This window comes from Ursus arctos, unplaced genomic scaffold (genome assembly GCF_023065955.2).
Source record: "Ursus arctos isolate Adak ecotype North America unplaced genomic scaffold, UrsArc2.0 scaffold_7, whole genome shotgun sequence".
NCBI lineage: Eukaryota > Metazoa > Chordata > Mammalia > Carnivora > Ursidae > Ursus > Ursus arctos.
In genome coordinates, this window is record NW_026623089.1 from 25,480,004 (window position 1) to 25,498,853 (window position 18,850).

The window sequence follows — 18,850 nt, forward strand, 5'->3', positions numbered from 1 at the left end:
ATTTATGGGTGTTTTCAGAGATCATCCAGCTGGATCAGACCTGGAGGCTTATGGGACAGAAAGCACCAAGAAGGGGGAGGCAGCCTGTTTGCAGAAAGCGAGATGGGAGCACAGCGGAAGCCGTCATAAGCATGCTAGATAAGAAAAACAAGCATGTAGTAAGTGGCATCTGAGCTCAGTGGTCCAAGCTCCCTGATCACCAACCCCATTCTCAGCACTTAAAGCCCCTCTACAAAGGCCTTGGCCAGGAGCTGCCCAGACTTTACTGGGACAACTTCAGAAATGGCAAGTTTATTGCCTCCCAAGGCCTATCCATGTTAGAAAATGCTTCCATGGGGTGCCTGGGTGGCTTAATTGGTTAGGCATCCGGATCTTGATTTGGGCTCAGGTCACGATCTCAGGGTCACGGGATCCAGCCCCTAGACAGGCTCCGTGCTCAGTGGGGAGTCTGTTTGATATTCTCTCTCCTTCTCCCTCTACTCCTACCCCTGTGTGTGCTCTCTCTAATAAATGAATAAATCTTGCCAGGAAGGAAGGAAGGAAGGAAGGGAGGGAGGGAGGGAGGGAGGGAGGGAGGGAGGGAAGGAAGGAAGGAAGGAAGGAAGGAAGGAAGGAAGGAAGGAAGGAAAGAAAGAAAGAAAGAAAGAAAGAAAGAAAGAAAGAAAGAAAGAAAGAAAGAAAGAAAATGCTCTCACGTCCAAAAGAATAGTTAACAGCTTTCTAGTTTTCTCCTCTGGTTAACAAAGAAAAAGTCCAATCCCTCTTCCATATGGCTATACCTCAATATTTTTAAAACACCTGTTGTAGGTCATAGTTCACCATTCCCCACACCTCATCCCAAAGTGTTTTCTTCTCCAGACTAAATGTTTCCAGTTTCCTTACTTTTAAAGCCATTCCTCACAGACCACAGTTAAAGAGAACTTTTGCCAGTCTGAAAGTCACTCTTCTGGGGATACACTCTGAATTGTCAGTGTCCCTTATAGAATGTGGCAGCCAAGGCACTGCTGGGTTGGAGATGGAACATGAAGCAGGCACTTATCGGAGTACACGTACAAAGACTAGACCCCCCAGCTGTTTATGTGTCTGCCCACATACTTCCGAAGTTCCCTACCAATCAGACATAGGAAGGGGGTTGAAAATAACCAATTTGGGGTGACCTGGTTATAGGAAGAGGCAGCCGTAAAGTATGAATGATCGCATTTTGGTGCTTGGGCCAGACTCCTTGCCAGGATATTTCTTCTTGCTTGGAGGGATGGAAGAGGGAATGAACCTGAGGGTGAACTTGGAAGTTTAGCTGGGTTTTCTAAGAGCCATGGAGTTTCCTAGGCCTAAAGGTCCCCAGCCTCAAAGAAGTTCCTTAACATTAGAGTAAAACCAACCTTGCCGTTACCAAAAACTGGAAGACTCTTGTGACTCACTGTGGACTTTAAAGGCTACACATTGCTTCCTTAGTGGCTGGGCTGCCAACTGGCCATGACTACAGGTTCCAGCACAGTGGCAATTGTGTGGCCAGGCGTCACTCAGCCTCATGGAATCACCTTCATGGAGGACAGCTGGGCAGATGTACCGAACTGCAAAATGTATAGACCTTGGGACCCAGAAATCTTTAGAAATTTTTTCTGAGGGGCGCTGGGTGGCTCAGTTGGTTGAGCATCTGCCTTCAGCTCAGGTCATGGTCCCGGGGTCCTGCATCAGTCTCCCTGCTTCGTGGGGAGTCTGCTTCTCACTCTCCCACTCCTTCTGCTCCTTCCCCCGACTCACTTGCTCTCAAATAGGTAAAAATCTTAAAAAAAAAAAAAGAAAAGAAAAGAAATTTATCCTGAGATAAATTGCCAAGATGTACATACATGAATGTTCCCTGGAGTACTGTTTAAAGGGAAGAAAACTGGAAACTATCTCAGGGTCTGTTTATACTGGAGCCATCTATTATCTTACTATCTGTGATATCACGTTATAAAAAGAAATATATATTTTGGTCTTTGTCCCTGGCTTTTGGCCAGAGCTCTTAAAACATTTGTCTTTTCCTAAGCAATAAAGGTAAAAGGGGCTTCTTTTGTTCTTGGTCTTTGACCCCAATTCATGACACAGAGTTCCTAAATCCCTTGGAATTTCCTGGATGACAGGAGTGTCCTGTTGTAAGGAGGCAACTCTTATGATTAGAAGCTTGGAATGTTCAGTCTCAACCCCCTTCTCCAGGAAGGGGAGAGGGGCTGGAGATTGAGTTAATCATCAATCATGCCTACATGATGAAGTCTCCAAAAAGATCCCTAAATTATGGGATTCAGAGTCCTTCCAGCCTGGTAAACATGTGAAGGTGCTGGGAGGGTGGCATGCTTGGACAAGGCATGGAAGCCCTGTGTTCCTTTCCACATACTTTGCCCTATACAATACATGTCTTCCATCTGGTTGTTCCTGAGCAGTACCTTTTCTTTTCTTTCTTACTGAGATATAATTGGCATAAGACATTATATTAGTTTCAGGTATACAACACAATAATTCATATTTGTATATACTGCAAAATGATCATCACAGTAAGTCTGGTTAACATTCCTCACCACACGTAGTCACAAATTTCTTTTCTTGTGATGAGAAATCTTAAGATTTACTCTAGCAACTTTCAACTATATAATACAGAATTATTACCTATAGTCGCTGAGCCATCTATTACACCCCATGCCTTATTTTATAACTGGAAATTTGTGCTTTTTGACCTCCTTCCCTCGATTAATCTGTTCTCTATATCTATTGGGTTTTTTTTCTTTTTGGGGGGTGGGGGAGCTTGTTTGGTTACACATATAAGTGAGATATGGTATTTGTTTTTCTCTGCCTGACTTATTTCACTTCGCATAATGCCCTCAAGGTCCAACCATGTTGTCATAAAAGGCAAGATTTCCTTCATTTTTACGGCTGTCTATTATTTCACTGTACATATATATGGCATTTTCTTTATTCATTCATCCATTGATGGACACTTAGGTTGCTTCCTTGTCTTGGCTATTGTAAATAATGCTGCAGTTGAGTTGCATCCTTTTATAAGAAACCAGTACTCTAGTAATGAACTGTTTTCTGAGTTCTGTGAGCTGTTCTAGAAAATTATTGAATCCAAGGAGGGAGTCATGGGAACGATGCTTTATAGCCATTTCGTTAGAAGTACAGGTGACACCCTGGGGCTTATGACTGGCACCTGCAGTAGGAGCAGTCTTGTGAGAATGAGCCCTTACTCGTGGGATCAGACGCTAACTCCAAGGAAATAGTGCCAGAAAAGCAAACTGGATTGTAGAACACCCAGTTGGTGTTCCCACAGAACTGGAGATGAGAGGGTTGTGGACAAACCACTTATCACTTATGTGATAAGTGAGTACAGCAGTGGAGAAAAACAGTGCATTTTCCTTTCACTACCATACGATGGAACACTGTACAACCATTATAAACGCTGCCACTGATCTCTATTCACTTAGCTAGAAAGATTTCTATGATGTGACATAGGGTGAAGTAAGCATGCTAATACGTACAGTATTAAGTTAGTAAAACTGCCTACGTTTTTGTGTAGAAACATGTTTAGAAGGATGGTAACCAAAGGTTAAGAGTAGCTATCTTAGGGGATGGGATTTAGATAATGTTTATTTTTCAATTATATGCCTGTTTAAATTATAAAGTAATACAGGCTTATTATACAAAATTCAAACAACAGACAAGTGTATAAAGTAAAAAATGTAACTCTTTTCCCATCAGTCCCACTTCTCAGATATAACCACTATTAATGTCTGGCATGCATTCTTCAAGATTTTCTTTCAAAAAGCATATATAATCAAACTCATCCTTTTTTCTTACTTTTTAAAAATAAACTCTATCCACTGTTCTGTGACTGGCTTTTTTCACGTTTTCAACATTGTTTGGATTTTTTTTTTTAATTTTATTTATTTATTTGACAGAGATAGAGACAGCCATCGAGAGAGGGAACCCAAGCAAGGGGAGTGGGAGAGGAAGAAGCAGGCTTCCAGTGGAGGAGCCTGATGTGGGGCTCGATCCCAGAACGCCAGGATCACGCCCTGAGCCGAAGGCAGATGCTTAACGACTGAGCCACCCAGGCACCCTGCTTGGATTTTTTTTTAAACATCATTTTTTAAACTGGAAAAACAATAGTTATTTTTGTTTGGGGGAATAAAAGTGCATCAGCCAGGACAGAACACAATGCATGTGTGATCTGAGTGGTCCAGTGAAGAGAGGCACAGGACAAAGGCTTCCTGTGTTCAGGTCACCATGCTAGCCAATATGGGTGGGGACACTGACATGCCCAGTCAGCCCAGGAAACTGAAAAATGTCCTGTTCTCCCTAAATCTTTGAACCCAGAGAGGGGCAGTTAGAGCTAGGGCTGGGGCTCAGGAAGGCCTAAACATTGGGCTGCAACCTGTCCCAGAGATGCCTCCCCTGAGCCAGTGCCCCTAGATGCAGTTTCCATGGACCCAAGCAGGACAAGGCAGAGGAAGGCTACCCACTGCCATTTCGGAGGCCCCCTGCTGCATGCCAGCAAACAACCACGCATTGCTTGGCCTTGCTACAATCCCTCTTGAAAAGCACTCAAGCTCCTTTCTCTTTTCCTCCCCTGGTTCTAATTTCGATTGTCATATTCCTGGAGAAGGGGCTCTGGAACCCCATCAGAACTCTGCAGGGAGGGGCAGGCCAGTCTCCTGGCCCCCGAGTCCTGGAGAGAAATCAAACAACAAGCCTGTCTGCCCTGCAAGGCAAGAAGACAGGCCTGGCTGTGGAGACCCAGTGCCAGGGGAGTCAGAGCAGAGCTGTGTCTGGCTTAAGGGAGACATTTACTTCCCACCGAGAGCACTATGAAGAAACTGAGCAAGAAAGCAGAACCCCTTGCATTGGCAGATGACTGCATGGTATCCAAAGCTGTTCCAGTAACCACACCAGAGAACACACCCTGAGGTGGTGACTTGTCCTGTGGTATTGGCCTGGGGCTGCTATTCGGGGCTCACTGTCCTGTCCTCTGGGCAGTTTTTTGAAAAATTCACTCGTGGTTATCCTTCTGGTTTTTCTTTTCTGATAATAACACCCATGCTCTGTGCAGAAAATTCTAAAATGGCAGAAGGTTCTGAAAGGAAAATGTCAATGACTCATAACCGCATCATCCTAAAATGGCCTCTGTGATACATCTTCACGTACCTCTTCCAGTCTTCTGCATGGACGTGCATATATTAACAACAGGATTAGGACCCAACTCTATACAGTGTTGTTTAATATGCCTCTTTTTTTTTCTTTTGAGCTGTTTCCTTTTTTCTTGCAATATGCTTCTTAAACGACAACATAAATAGTATTAATTGCTTTCATGTATTATGTCAGATACTGTACTGGGGCATTAAATATACTAGGAAGTAGATATCACTATTACATCATTTCATAGATGAAATAACCAAGTCTTAGATGTTCAACTTGCCTCCTGAGCTCCTGCCCCCTTCCATGCTATTCTCCAGCCTCTTTCATTGAACATTCCACCATGAGCCATTAGGGTACCAAAGGGCTTTACCTCCGGCAGAAGTGCTGAGTCTACTCCTAACTCTCCAGCTGTTGGGCTCAACTTGCCAGAGGCTGGCACTGCCCCCTGCAGGGAGCACCCCTGAATGCAGGTGCTAGAGACAAAGGAGCCACATTCTGCTCAGAGCCAACCAATTCACATTCCACAGGGGGCCAGAGATGTGAGAGCTAGTCTGAGGGTGAACTATCCTACCTTAATGCCTGTATTGAATAACCCTTTCTCTTTCTTTTTGTGTTTTTAGAGACTTGTTTTTAAGTGATCTCTACACCCAACATGAATCCGAGATCAGTAGTCACATGCTTTACCGACTGAACCAGCCAGGCATCCCTCCAATAACCCTTTTCTACTAAGAACCTCAAAGCACTTCATGTGGTTCTCCAAGTAAGATACAGACCCATGTAAGCTGAAGGAATTTGCCTCAAATCATGCAGCAGCTCAGCAGGAGATGCATTCTCCCCTCCCCAACAAACCTCTAGGTACTGTGATCCTTCAATCACGGGCCGGGCACGGGCCTCAGCTAAGGTAATTCATTTCACAGGGCATCTGGATATATCACTGAGATTTAAAGATGGCCCCCCCTCCACTTAGGTAGTTACTCAGAAATGGAAAACACTAAGTCAGAGGTCAGCAGACTTTTTCAGTAAAAGGCCAGGTACCAAATATTTTACGCTTTGAGGGCCACATAGTATCTGTTACGAACTACTCAATTCTGCTGTTGTAGCACAAAATATGCCATTGATAAAATGTAATGGGCATGGCTGTGTTCCAATAAAATTTTATTTACAAAAACAGGTGGCCATCAGGATTTGGCCTGCAGGCTGTACTTTGCCAACCTCTGCTTTTAGTGTATGAGTCTTCCCTAAAAACACCGAAATTGAATATTGGATAGACTATAGTTTACAATGCAAATCACTTACATTTTAGGGCATAAGCTCATTTCTCAGGGGCTGGCCTGTTTTTTTTCCAGTGGAGTATCCTTCAACTATTAATCTAAAATCTTGGGAAATTACAGAAAAATCAAGGATTGTTTTGCCTTTTAGTTGGTCAGTATTACTAACAGATGAAAGGGAAAATATTTTACAGACCCATAGCAACCAGAAAAGAGGATAAATCAGGCTGAGGGAAAGAAAACGTCAAGAAAATTAGAACGAGTATGAGGAAGAAAAATGATATTAATATAACCAGGCAGTTCCATTTGGCTTCAGTTAGCTGACTGGGGCAATGGGCAGCTTAGCCAAACCAGGAAACGAGAGACCTCGACAGCTCTCATTGGCAATGATGGAGCGTCTCCTTTCAGAAAACTTCACTCGAGGCAAAGATATTAAGATCCCATCCACTGGGGACCTCTAGAAGGAAAGCCAGGTAAGCTGCTGCTGAGAAGCTGAACTGCAGCGTAGCAATATCTCACACCTGGGGACATGCTCTAAGCTCCTCACTCAATCTTCCTGCCTTCCTTCACTCACCAGCAGAGCAGGGGCCAGGAAGCAAAGCCTGACCCGCCTCCTGGATCTGGAAAGAGAGCCCTGTGGTATAGTGTGGGGCATAGGTATGCAGAGGCTGCTAACACCCCCAACAGAGATGAGGGGCCCCTCCCTAGGCTGGAGAGCCTTAGAAGAGGCAGGCTGGGGGCAGGATTATACTAAGTTAAGGTCCCAAGGGTTAGCATGGCAGGACTGAGAAGGATCTGGGACTCCAAGTGCTGCAGGGGCCCTAGCACCTTCCTGGGAAAGAGCCACTTTCAAAATCAGGCAGGAAGTCTCTAACATCTCGAATCCAAATAGGTCTTAATTTAAAAAAAAGGGGGGGGTGGGAGGTGTGTTTCACTCCCCAGAATGGTCATTTCACCTTCCTCCTTCAAACGCTTCCCACTGCCCTTTGAATCAAAGTCACTCATCATCACGACTTCGAGCACATACAAGTGCAAGGCCCAGCACTCCCCCATGCCTGCTCAGCCTCCTGCCTCCTCCAGGCACAGGAGCCTCCTTCCAGCTCCTCAAATTCCTCCAGCTCTTCCCCTCCTCGGGGCCTACGTTCCATATTCTCTCTGCAAAGAATGCTTCTCCTCACTTTTTTGCCTTCGGTCCTGTCCTTGCTTGACTCTACAATCTAAAATGAGTTCACCACCTTATTCTTCGAGCACCTTGATCTTTCCCTTTCAGCAACCTTATGGAATCAAATATTTCTGTGCCTGTGTTTTCAGGGTCTCTCTTCAGTGCCGAAAGGCAGGGACCCTATCTGTTTGTTCCACATGGCTTCCTCAGCATCTAGCACAGTCCTTGGCATGTAGCAGGCCCTTCAGTAAAAAAATACAACTAATGAAAAATAGCTCCTTTCCTCCTAGTCTCCTCCTCATTTAAAATGGATCCTTGGAGGCTCAAGAGGCTAGAGCACGCAAACCAGTGCTGGCTAGGGTGTCCCCGCAGGCTTGCTCCTGCTACTCACCAGTTGCAAGCAATTCTGCAAGGCCCACCACCTCTCTGAGTCCATTTACCCATCTGAAAAGTGGCAATACTAGTATCTTCTCACCAGGCTACCTACGGTGGAGGTTAAATAAGAGAATGCAAGTGCCTAGGATGGCCTGGAGCTTAACAGCTACTATTCTATTCATTTACTTTTAATTATAAAAAACAAGTGAAAAAAAAAAGGGGGGGCTCAATAGGACAAGACTGAACTGCAAGTATAATTTAAACTTTAGAAAAGGTAGGAGGAGGCAAAACTCAAGAAAATGCCACACAATTCATTGACATTCCTTATATAGGGGCACCTGGGTGGCTCAGTCAGTTGAGTGTCTGACTCTTGATTTCGGCTCAGGTCCTAATCTCAGGGTTGTGAGATCGAGCCCCGCATCAGGCTCTGCGGCTGGGCATGGAGCCTGCTTAAAATTCTCTCTCTCCCTCTGCCCTTCCTCCTCTCTTAAAAAAAGAAAAAGAAAGAAACAAGACATTCCCTATATAAAACTTGACCTGCTGTCGATATCTGGAAGTCTCTCCGACTTCAGTCGGCAGGCTGTGTCCCTCACCACTTCCAATTTCAGAGCCAGGAAGCATGATGGATGGGTTCCTGCGCTAACTATAAACTTCATGAGACACTGTATAAGGGCCTGGTTTCTTCCTAACCCCAAACATATGCCATTTAACATGTATTAAAGATCCCTCTCAGGCCAAAAACCTAAGAAAGGGGACCAATTCTCAAGGACTCAGGAGAGTACTTTGTCATTATAAAAACAATTTTGTATAGCAATCATTCTGTTATTTGTTGAAAACAATGATAATATCTTCTGGCTGATCGCACAACAGTATTACTCTAATAATATAATCATTTGTCTCAATGACTATTGACATGCAAAATGTTCATTTCACCTAATGCAGTAATCGTACTTCTAGGAGATTCAGCCCACAGAAATTCTTAGGCAAGAGTACAAAGACACACATACACAAGGATGCTCACTGCAGGTATGTGGTAGGGAAAAACTGGAAATCATCCAAACGCCCAAAAACGGGAGACTAGTTAAATAAAGTACAGGGTATCTAGATAATAAAAAAACACAGTTAGAACATACTAACATGGGAAGATGTCCAAAGATATTAAGTTTAAAAAGCAAGTTGAACAACAGTATGAAAAGCATGGTCCATTTTTATAAAGTAATGATTATTATTCTCTACAGATCTATGCATTGAAAAGAAAATCTGGAAATAGGAACACCAACGTTTTCTCAGTGGGGGGATGCCTTATGAAGGATTTTCACTTTCTGGGTCATAAATTTCTGCGTTTCAGTTTTTATAATGAGCAAGTATTTCTTTTATAAATGGGAAAAGGAAAGAACATGTAAAAAAAAAAAAAAACAAAAACCCTCTGTTGGCCTCAGTCTGTCAATACCACAGTGTCCAATCAGCTGCAGGCTCGGACGGCTCAGGACGCTCCACGGGGCTGCCCTGTCTTCCTGCGTGGGCCCGAGTCACAAATTGAGCAGACTCAGCACGTGTCATGAGGTTGCCATTAAACAGCAGCCAGCCAAGGCACTTGAATTTCCACAGTGTCGGTTACAAGGTTGGGGGGCCAGGTTTCTCCTAAAACTCAAGTGAAATTGCCTTGGAATTTGTGGTTAAGGCCCACCAATGGCAGAACGGGGAGCAGACAGCCTCTCCGGCAGAATTCTAAAGCACGGCTCGGAAATCAAGCCCTGCTGAGTTGGGGAATGGTTTCTTTTTAATGAAACCCAGAGAGTGGGGGGCAGGGGAGCAGTCACTGGCAATCTGAGAAGAAGGAATAAGCTGATCATAAAATTAAAAGGGAATGGGAAGTAAGAGAAACTGGCTGCAAAGTGGGAAGGAAAGGAGCTGAAGTGTCTGCTGATAGTTACTGATGGATGTACTGCAGAACTTACCAAATGATTTATGCCAGAGGCTGGATTTCATTCTATATCCCCTGTAGCAGGTGAAACGACAGCTCCCCTGTCCTCATGACTAGATCCTTCTCTTTCCCCTTGACACTTGTGTCAGGATCCATATGCAAGGATCCTCTGATCCCAGGCAGGGCTAGGGCTTCTTGGCTGGAAGCGCAGATACCATTTTGCCCATCTGGGGCCATTCCTCACCTTACTAACACAACCCCAATTTCCCTCCTCTGCCTTTCCTTGGCTGTGCCCCTCAGGGAACCAGGGCCCGTCCCAGCTGATTAGTAAACCAACACGACTGTCTCACCTTCCTGACATAACTCTGGCCAATGAGATGAGGGGAGATCAATGAGGGCAGTTCTGTGAAGGTGTTGATTGGTCTTTAAAAGAGACAGAGGACAGAAGTATCTCTTTTATTGCCTGTAGACTCTGTCCAGTGTGAATCCATGATGCTAGGGATTATGGCAGCCATCTTTGGACTATGAGGGAACCAGTTTTAAAAGGTAAGCCAAAGTGCTGAGGAAGGCAGGGCAGAAAGTTAGAAAGAACTCAGGTCCTAAACAACCCCACTGAACAGATGACAACCAACCCTGGAACTGCCCCACGTCTGGATGACTTGCTATGTAAGACAAGTGCCATTATTGTTAGGCCCTTTTAGTCAGGATGTTCTATTATTTGTAGTCAAACCACCCAACAGATACAACAAGGCAGAACAAAAGGTGCCCGCTCCATCTATGTACTCTAACGATCTGACTTCTGAGCATAACTGCGCACCAGGATTACTAGGTGACCGATGCCCCCGTGGCCTCGTGAGAGCAACTGATTTTGCCTACGCAGAACCATACCTAATCTTTTTCTGCCAGGAGTTACCCTTTGCTTTAGAGGACTTCTTTCCCACTCCATGTGGTTGGAAGTGAGGAGAGGGGAGAAACTTAAAACTCGATTCTGGTGCTCCATCTTAACCACCACCACCAACCAGGGTGGTCACATGACCCAGGCAGAACTAATCCGAGTCCTTTCCCAAGACTGATGTAGGAATGTTGGAAGGAAAAAGCCTCCTGCTTGCTGGGACTACAAAGTGAGAGAACCAGGAACTGACTGGTGGTGTTCATCTTTCCTGGTGTGTAGGAAGAGTCAGTCTGTAGTACAAGACCAACACATGAATCAGGGCCCCGAGGATGCTGTTTGAACATACAGATCAAGCCACGCCTGAAACCCTGGACAACCCATTTACCTGAGCCATAAAGCCATTAAGGTGGTTTGATTTGGGTCTCTGTCATTTTCTTACAACTAGAAGTGACCTGACTAAAATAAACACGAACCTGCCCCACCCCCACATCTTGAATCCTTCACCTCCTCTGGATAGTCTCCTTTCCCAGGCCTCTCTCATTTCTACTTCCTTTTCTCTACAGCTCAACTTCCCACCTCAGAGCAAATGAACCAACTGTCCTTCGGCTAAGTTACAGGACCCTTCTGAGTCACTCTTCAGAGCAGGCTTAGAGGCAGCCTCACACGGCCCACAACTGGGCGCGTGCACTGCCGCCCACCACCATACTCCCCAGAGCGCTGTCCCTCTTTCCCTTGCCTGCCACAGTCCTGATGCTTTTCCCAAGGCGGTGGATGCTACGTAGACCTGGAAAAGCAGGTTTCAGCATTGCACTTACTTACGGCGCTGCTCGGCACGTTCACACAGGCAGATGGGTGGGGTGCCCCCCATGAAGTCACCGAGTTTAAGGTAGCAGCACAGGTGCGGCAAGACCATCAGACAGAATTATCCTGCTAGTTACACACGTAGGTGTATCTGTGTGCACATTAAATGTAAAACGTGTTCGGCAGAACAGCATATGTGTAACCCTGGCAGAGGACGGCCACTCGGGCCAGAGCAACGCCTACACACCACAGGGGAGGTTCTCTGCAGCAGAAGAGTGTGGCTCTGAGAAATCCCGAAAGGCCTAAACTTAGTCTTACAAAACTGTTACAAGAGGGGCAATTATTCACACTTTAAAAAGATTCTTCACCTGATAAAGGAATTATTACAAGGCACCACTACACCGCATGGGCTCTACTGCATTTCGAATATGAGTTGATTCGTACAAGATTTTACAGAGACTGTCAACTACATAAATCAAGGAGCCACAGTTGAACTGAATTTGTTTTTTGGTTGTATAATGTGACAAACACAACAAGGTGATTTTACTTGTATCACTATTACTGATTTTCTGTGTGGAGAAAGATAATGGCACCAAATATCATCATATCAGCTGAGGCAAGCACCTGATTCAGGGACAAGCAAGGCACTTCCTTCCTAACAGGGCTTTGCTGTTAAATGGCATCTTTATTGTCATTGCAAAAAAGGGTCAAGGTACCCACCTTCTCCATCCATATAAAGTTTTTAAAGACTAAGTAATAATAATAATAATAATAATAATAATAATAATAGCAGATAATACTTACATAGTTCTTACTATATATCAGGCACTGTTCTAGTGCTTTAGAAGTGTTAGCTCATTTCATCTTCTCAGTGTAACTGAGAACTAACTTCATGTGTAGTTACTATACATGTGTAGTAACTTCATGTGTAGTTACTATAATTATCTTTGCTGTCTAGATGAGCAAATAGGTTACACTGCCAAAGTCAGGAGGCAGAGCTAAGAATGAAGGCAGTCTAGGTCCAGGGGCCATGCTCTTCACCGTCATACTAGGCTGCCCCCTTGACCTGACAGTTGGGCACAGGACGGCAAACAGTACAGGGGAGAGGAGTGGAAGTGGCGGCTACATAGCTTAGTACCAACAAGTTCAGGCATATGGTGCTCAGGACCTGTACAATGCAGTGAAGTGGGAAAAAAAATAAGAATGAAAGAAAAAGAAAGAACAAGGATGGTGATTACAAGTGAGCACAAGAGGGGCGCCTGGGTGGCACAGCGGTTAAGCGTCTGCCTTCGGCTCAGGGCGTGATCCCGGCGTTCTGGGATCGAGCCCCACATCAGGCTCCTCCGCTATGAGCCTGCTTCTTCCTCTCCCACTCCCCCTGCTCGTGTTCCCTCTCTCGCTGGCTGTCTCTGTCTCTGTCGAATAAATAAATAAAATCTTAAAAAAAAAAAACAAAAAAAAACAAGTGAGCACAAGAGAGGTTTCTGGAGAACTAGCCTGTTTCTTGATTTGGGTGCTAGTTATATGGCTGTGTTCAGTTTGTGAAAAGTCACCAAGCTCTACTTTTTATATATATTTTTTCATGAATAAAAAGTTAAAGGACCGGGGGTGCCTGGGTGGCTCAGTGGGTTAAGCATCTGCCTTCAGCTCAGGTCATGATCCAGGAGAGTCCTGGGATCCAGCGCTGCATTGGGCTTCCTGCTCAGCGGGGAGCCTGCTTCTCCCTCCCCCTGCTCTCAGCACTCTCGCTCACCTGTGCTCTCTCACGCGCGTGCGCTCTCTCTCTCTCTCTCAAATAAATAAATAAATAAATAAATAAATAAATAAATAAAATCTTAAAAAAAAAAGTTAAAGGACAGAAGGATAGATTTAAGAGAATTTTGGTAATATTATGAATGGCTTCTGCCCCTTTATCTTCCAAATGTTCCAGAGTGGCCGAGCGAGACATGATGGAGCTCACAGGCCATGTGAACCAGTGGAGTCATCCATATGCAGGATTCTCCAATCCCACTGTCCAGCCTGAGACAGCCAGCAGCCCAGACATCCGCTTAGCTATAGACAACATAGCATCGTGGTTAGGAGAATGGCATAAAGAACTAACTTGCCTGGTTCAAATCTTGCTTTGCACATCCTAGATATGTGATCTTGGACACGTATGTTACACTTCCCCTTTCCATACTGTCTTGCTGTCTGCAACTGTAAAGGCTGTATAACACGGAGTCCTATGAGTTAGGACTCTACTGCATATTAAATGAGCACTTGGGATTGTGGCTGGTACATGGAACACACTACCAAATGTGAGCCCTTGTCTTCACCATTTAGGCCCATAGCCATGGTCCCCTCCCTTGTAGCAGTTACCATATACTTTTAAAAACCATTTTCCCGGGGCACCTGGGTGTTTCAGTCATTGAGCATCTGCCTTCGGCTCAGGTCATAACCCCAGGGTCCTGGGATCGAGCCCCGTGTAGGACTCCCTGCTCAGAGGGAAGCCTGCTTCTCCCTCTCCCACTCCCCCTGCTTGTGTTCCCTCTCTCCCTGTCTCTCTCTGTCAAATAAATAAATAACATCTTAAAAAAAATAAAAATCATTTTCCCATTATTTAAATAACTTATTATAATTCCCTGCCATGTTTCAAAAAGCACTTCAGATAGATTTGTTCTAGCTATTATTTAAGTAGTATGATCATATTACAGAAACTCTGGAAAACCAGAAATCAAGTACTATCCTTTCAGGAGGGTAGTCATCCTGCCAAGGCTGTGCAATGCCTGACATGATCTGAAGTCACATTAAAAACACCATAAATGGGACCACTGGTGCAGAAGGAACCGTGGAGCACACACCGGCCAGGCTACACCCAAGAAATAGCCATGACTTTTTATTTAAAAAATTTCAATCACATAGAAAATTTAGGTCAGTACAGCAAATACCCATATGCCCTTCACCTGGACTCACCAGAATTGTTAACATTTTGCCACATTTACTTTCTCTTCTCTCTCCACACGCACTTTATTTTTTTGCCTAATCATTTGAAATTAAGTTGCAGAAATCATGTCATTTTATTCATAAACACTTCAGTTATCTCCTAAGAATAAGCACATTATCCTATATAACCATTATATCATATCACACCCAAGGAATTTCAGTTATACAGTCCTCTTATCTAACATACAGTCTATATTTTTCTAATTGCCCTAAAAATGACCTTTTTTTTTTTCCCCCAATTCAGGATCCAATCAAGGATCACAAGTGCATTTAAACTGTCTTGTGTTCTGTAATCTAATACGGTCCCCGCCCCATGCCCTTGCAGATTTTTCACACCACTGACATTTTTGAAGAGTCCAGAAGGTTTTCTTTTCTTTTCTTTTTTAAAGATTTTATTTATTTATTTGACAGAGAGAGAGAGAGAGACAGCCAGCGAGAGAGGGAACACAAGCAGGGGGAGTGGGAGAGGAAGAAGCAGGCGCCCAGCGGAGCAGGGAGCCCGATGCGGGGCTCAATCCCAGGACCCTGGGATCATGACCTAAGCCAAAGGCAGATGCTTAACGACTAAGCCACCCAGGCGCCCCCCCGCCCCGGCGAAGGTTTTCTTATAAAATGTCCTACCATCTAGATTTGTCTGATTCTTTGCTTATGATTCAACACAGGTGAGACATTTCTGGCAAAGTGCTACCCAGTTGATGTTTTATACTGCATACTGCCACACAGAAGGAGATACAGAGTAATAAGTTGTCCCATTACTGGTGTTGCTGTGTTTGATCATTTGGTTAAGGTGATGTCCATCCAAATCTTGTCATTGTAAAGGTATTTTTCTCAGTAACAAATAAGTAATCTGTGGAGGGTTTGAGTCCCTGTGGATATCTTGTTCCCCGACAATCCTTTTATCCAATGGTTTTAGCATCTCTTGATAATCTGCCTGAACTGATCACATTAGTGGTGCAAAACGGTCACAAGTGATGTTTACTATGTGGGCGAAATGAACCAGTGCAAGTTAAATCTTATTTTTCCACGTACTTGCACTATACTTCAGAACTTTAATCTCAGAACTATTTCAGAAGTTCATCTGCTTGACGACTCCTGACAGTGATTCATAACACCTGTTTTTACATTTCTCTGATCTCTATCCACCTGAGCAAGTACATTAAGTGGAAACCAACATATAAATGCACTGGCTTACTCAGTGGGCAAGGAGTTACCTGTCTATACAAGCAAGAGGTTGCCTAGTCTTTAGAGCCCCCTTTCCTACAGCAGATCAAATTCCCCATCAAGAAAGGGCTATTTTTCCAAAGACAGTTCTTTATCAGAGTCAGCTTCAGGCATCCCAAGAAGGGAAAGAGGGAAGACACAAAGGGTTCAGGCAAGAGACTCCTGGCACAATTTTTAAAAATTCTGCAAACCACATTAAGTCAGTACCAAATCCCATGGGCCACTGCTTTAGGCCTTCAGGCAGCCTTCTTCCCCTGCCCCTGTGAACAGTACTCCTCCTGGTCAACAATCCTTTAGAACCCAAACATCATCCCCAGACCAACTGCCTTAGAATCCCAGAGAAGCTGATTAAGAAACAGATGCCTCTATCCCACCTCTGACCAACTGAATCACAGCCATGCAGGGGGTTTGGGACAAACTCCCCAGAGGATCTCATGAGCAGCCAGGTTTGGGAACCCTTGCTTAGAAAGGACCCACTGTAGTCTCCCAAAGGGGACTATTCCATAGGACACAAAATGGTAGATAGTAGTTAAGGATCAGTCCCATTATGTGATAGCCACCTTGCCAACAACCGACCTCAGGGGTCCAGAATGAGGACAGATGAGTTCAACCTAGAGGATCTATTGCACCCCCAATTTATAACCTACTCAAAGATGGAAAAAAAGTCACTGTCACTGTCAGATCTATAGTTCTCCAAATTTAGTCTCTACCAGAAGCATCTGGGAACAACACCCCTAAAAGATTCTGAGTCAGAGGTCTGTGGGGCCCAGGAATGTGTGCTTATAACAAGCTCTCCAGGTGCTTCTGACGCGGGGGGTCCGAGGACCAGACTTTGAGGGACTCTGGCCCAGATGCCGCTCATCTATGGCAATCAAAGAGCAAAAGAGTTGGATGAAACTGTCTTGGCCTTCGTCCGAAGGCTACTTACCAAACCAAAAAAACAAAATCTGAGGCTATGTGGGGAATGTTTCTGAGTAATTAGTTGGCCACACAGAAACATCCAGATGATATGAAACCTTCCACAAAAGGTATTAAATTTTGCTCTAACATTTTATCCTACTGAAGGACTACAGGCAGGATGAGCTAAGAGCAGGACACCAAGGTCCCAATATAAAGTCCCCACTTCACGTACATTTTAGCAGTCTCCAGAGGGGCGCCAGGAGCACAGACCATCCCCTTGACCACTTGAGACCACTTGAATCATGTGAATCAAATTTTTCTGACTGTCAGTGTCCTGCCTGATTCCAGTTTCCCCCTCACACTGTGAGGGATCAAACTGGACTCGCAATTCTTTCTCTCTCTCTGCCACACCCTGTACTGTTAACCCAAGGCTTAACCAAGATTAACACATGCTCTTGGGACCTCAGAAATAGAGATGGCTAGGCCACTGGCAGCAGGGAGCAAGGACCATACTAATTATGGGAAATGGGACAGACAGAGAGAGTAGATCAGCTCCATGCTGAGTTGGCATTTGGCTCACTGGGATCTGAAGTATGGCTGGCAGTCTGCAACAAGGGCTCAGGGTGTCAGAACAGTGGCTGCTGGAGGTCATAGTGGCATAGCCTTCTCTTCCCCGGCCCAGGTAGCTTCCCACCCAGGAAACACCAGGCAGAACAAGCCACCTTCATGGTACAAATGGGGTACAGTACTCCCAGGAAAGGTCACTCCACAGATATCAAAATATGCCTATGAGTTCCCAAAGCCAACCAGGCTCATTGCAAAAGGACCCCCACACCAGCCAGCTCTTGGCGTTCTTACCTGACTGGAACACGTATCTGGCCAAGCCCTGCATTAGCTCTGCTGGCCATGTTGGGGGGGCAGACTCCCCTGTTTCTCTCTTCAGACGAAATGTCAATTCAAAGCCAAAACCACTAGGCCCGTCTGTTCCTGTAAATCTGGAAGGAATAAAAAGCAAATGTTTTTAGTTGAACTACCTTAGGAAAACACTGTTTTTAAAGCCCAATTAAAGTTCTCCCCTATTTTTGGTGGCCTCAGCATCCAAACCCCATAATCAGAGGAATCTCTCTCAATAGCTTATAAGGAGCCACAATACTAGTCTTGCGCTCCTGCCAGCCAAGGTACATGGGTATGACCTTGGCCCAGCCAATCAAACTCCCCTGGTAGCACTCTAAATTATGAGTTCCACATTTTGTGGCTCTGGAACATTCCTCTAGGTGATTAAGGCTCCATTACTGAAAATATTCCTTATTCACACTCCTTATTCCTTCAAGCTGTTAATAAGCACCTACTTAGTTTGCTAAGGACACAAGTCCTGTTGTATGTGTTGTATGCTCTGTGAGGACAAGATCCTTTCTCCACTCCCACCTTCACCCTGCCCCACAAGGGTACAATCCTTGGGCTGGGCTGGCTGGTCTCCAAACTCAGCACTTGTGAACAGGTCCCAAGGCAGATTCCAGATATTGGGAGGGCCTGTATTCTTCCTGAAATCCAGCACTCCCACACGTGCTCATTAATCAGCACATGCTCTTCCTGAAACTCGGTGCCCCGTGTGCACTCTTCAATCACTGGAATGCTGGGGAAGCACGATTTGTGCCCCCTTCTCACCCCAGATGGCCAAGAATGATGACAGGTACTGCCTCTATGGCCACACTCATCACGGTGATGGCGAGGCGAGGGAGGAATGCCTGTCTCTAACCTCTAGGAAACACTCAGGAGCTCCAAGTCTTCAGGGAAGTCCCTGAAATGGACTTCTGCCAGAGAAGAAAATGATGTGGATGAGAAAGCAAGTCCTGGTTGGGGAGGGTGACATGCCCCCTTATGGGAGGGAAGCATCCAGGGAGGACTTCCTGAGAGCTCAGGATGTTTGCCAGCATGGGAAGGGTTAAAAGTTAAAATATGTTCATGATATAATTTTCAGTAATTATATCTTGTACAAACATGAGCCACAATGATTATACACATGTAAACTCCTCAGCATACAAATACAAACCATAAACTAAGATGACAGCCAACACGTCCTTGCTGGCCAAGCTACCGGAACAGGGAGTCAGAGGCGAGAGTTTCGAAGGGATGATGATGCCCAACCCTGGAATTCC

The 18,850-nt window shown here is 45.0% G+C and overlaps 1 protein-coding gene across 6 annotated transcripts in view; it reads right to left on the reverse strand.

The window, feature by feature from the left end:
* The window catches only part of SUFU (SUFU negative regulator of hedgehog signaling), a 113,740-nt gene that overhangs the window by 58,858 nt on the left and 36,032 nt on the right, over window positions 1-18,850 (reverse strand). For all 6 annotated transcript variants that reach the window (XR_003314639.4, XM_026493990.4, XM_026493989.4 and 3 more), the window contains exon 3: window positions 17,553-17,689. Coding sequence is in view for 5 of the 6 variants with exons in the window: in XM_026493990.4 (XP_026349775.1) it covers window positions 17,553-17,689 (137 nt within the window). In the remaining variant the exon portion in view is untranslated. The remainder of the gene's footprint in view (window positions 1-17,552; window positions 17,690-18,850) is intronic.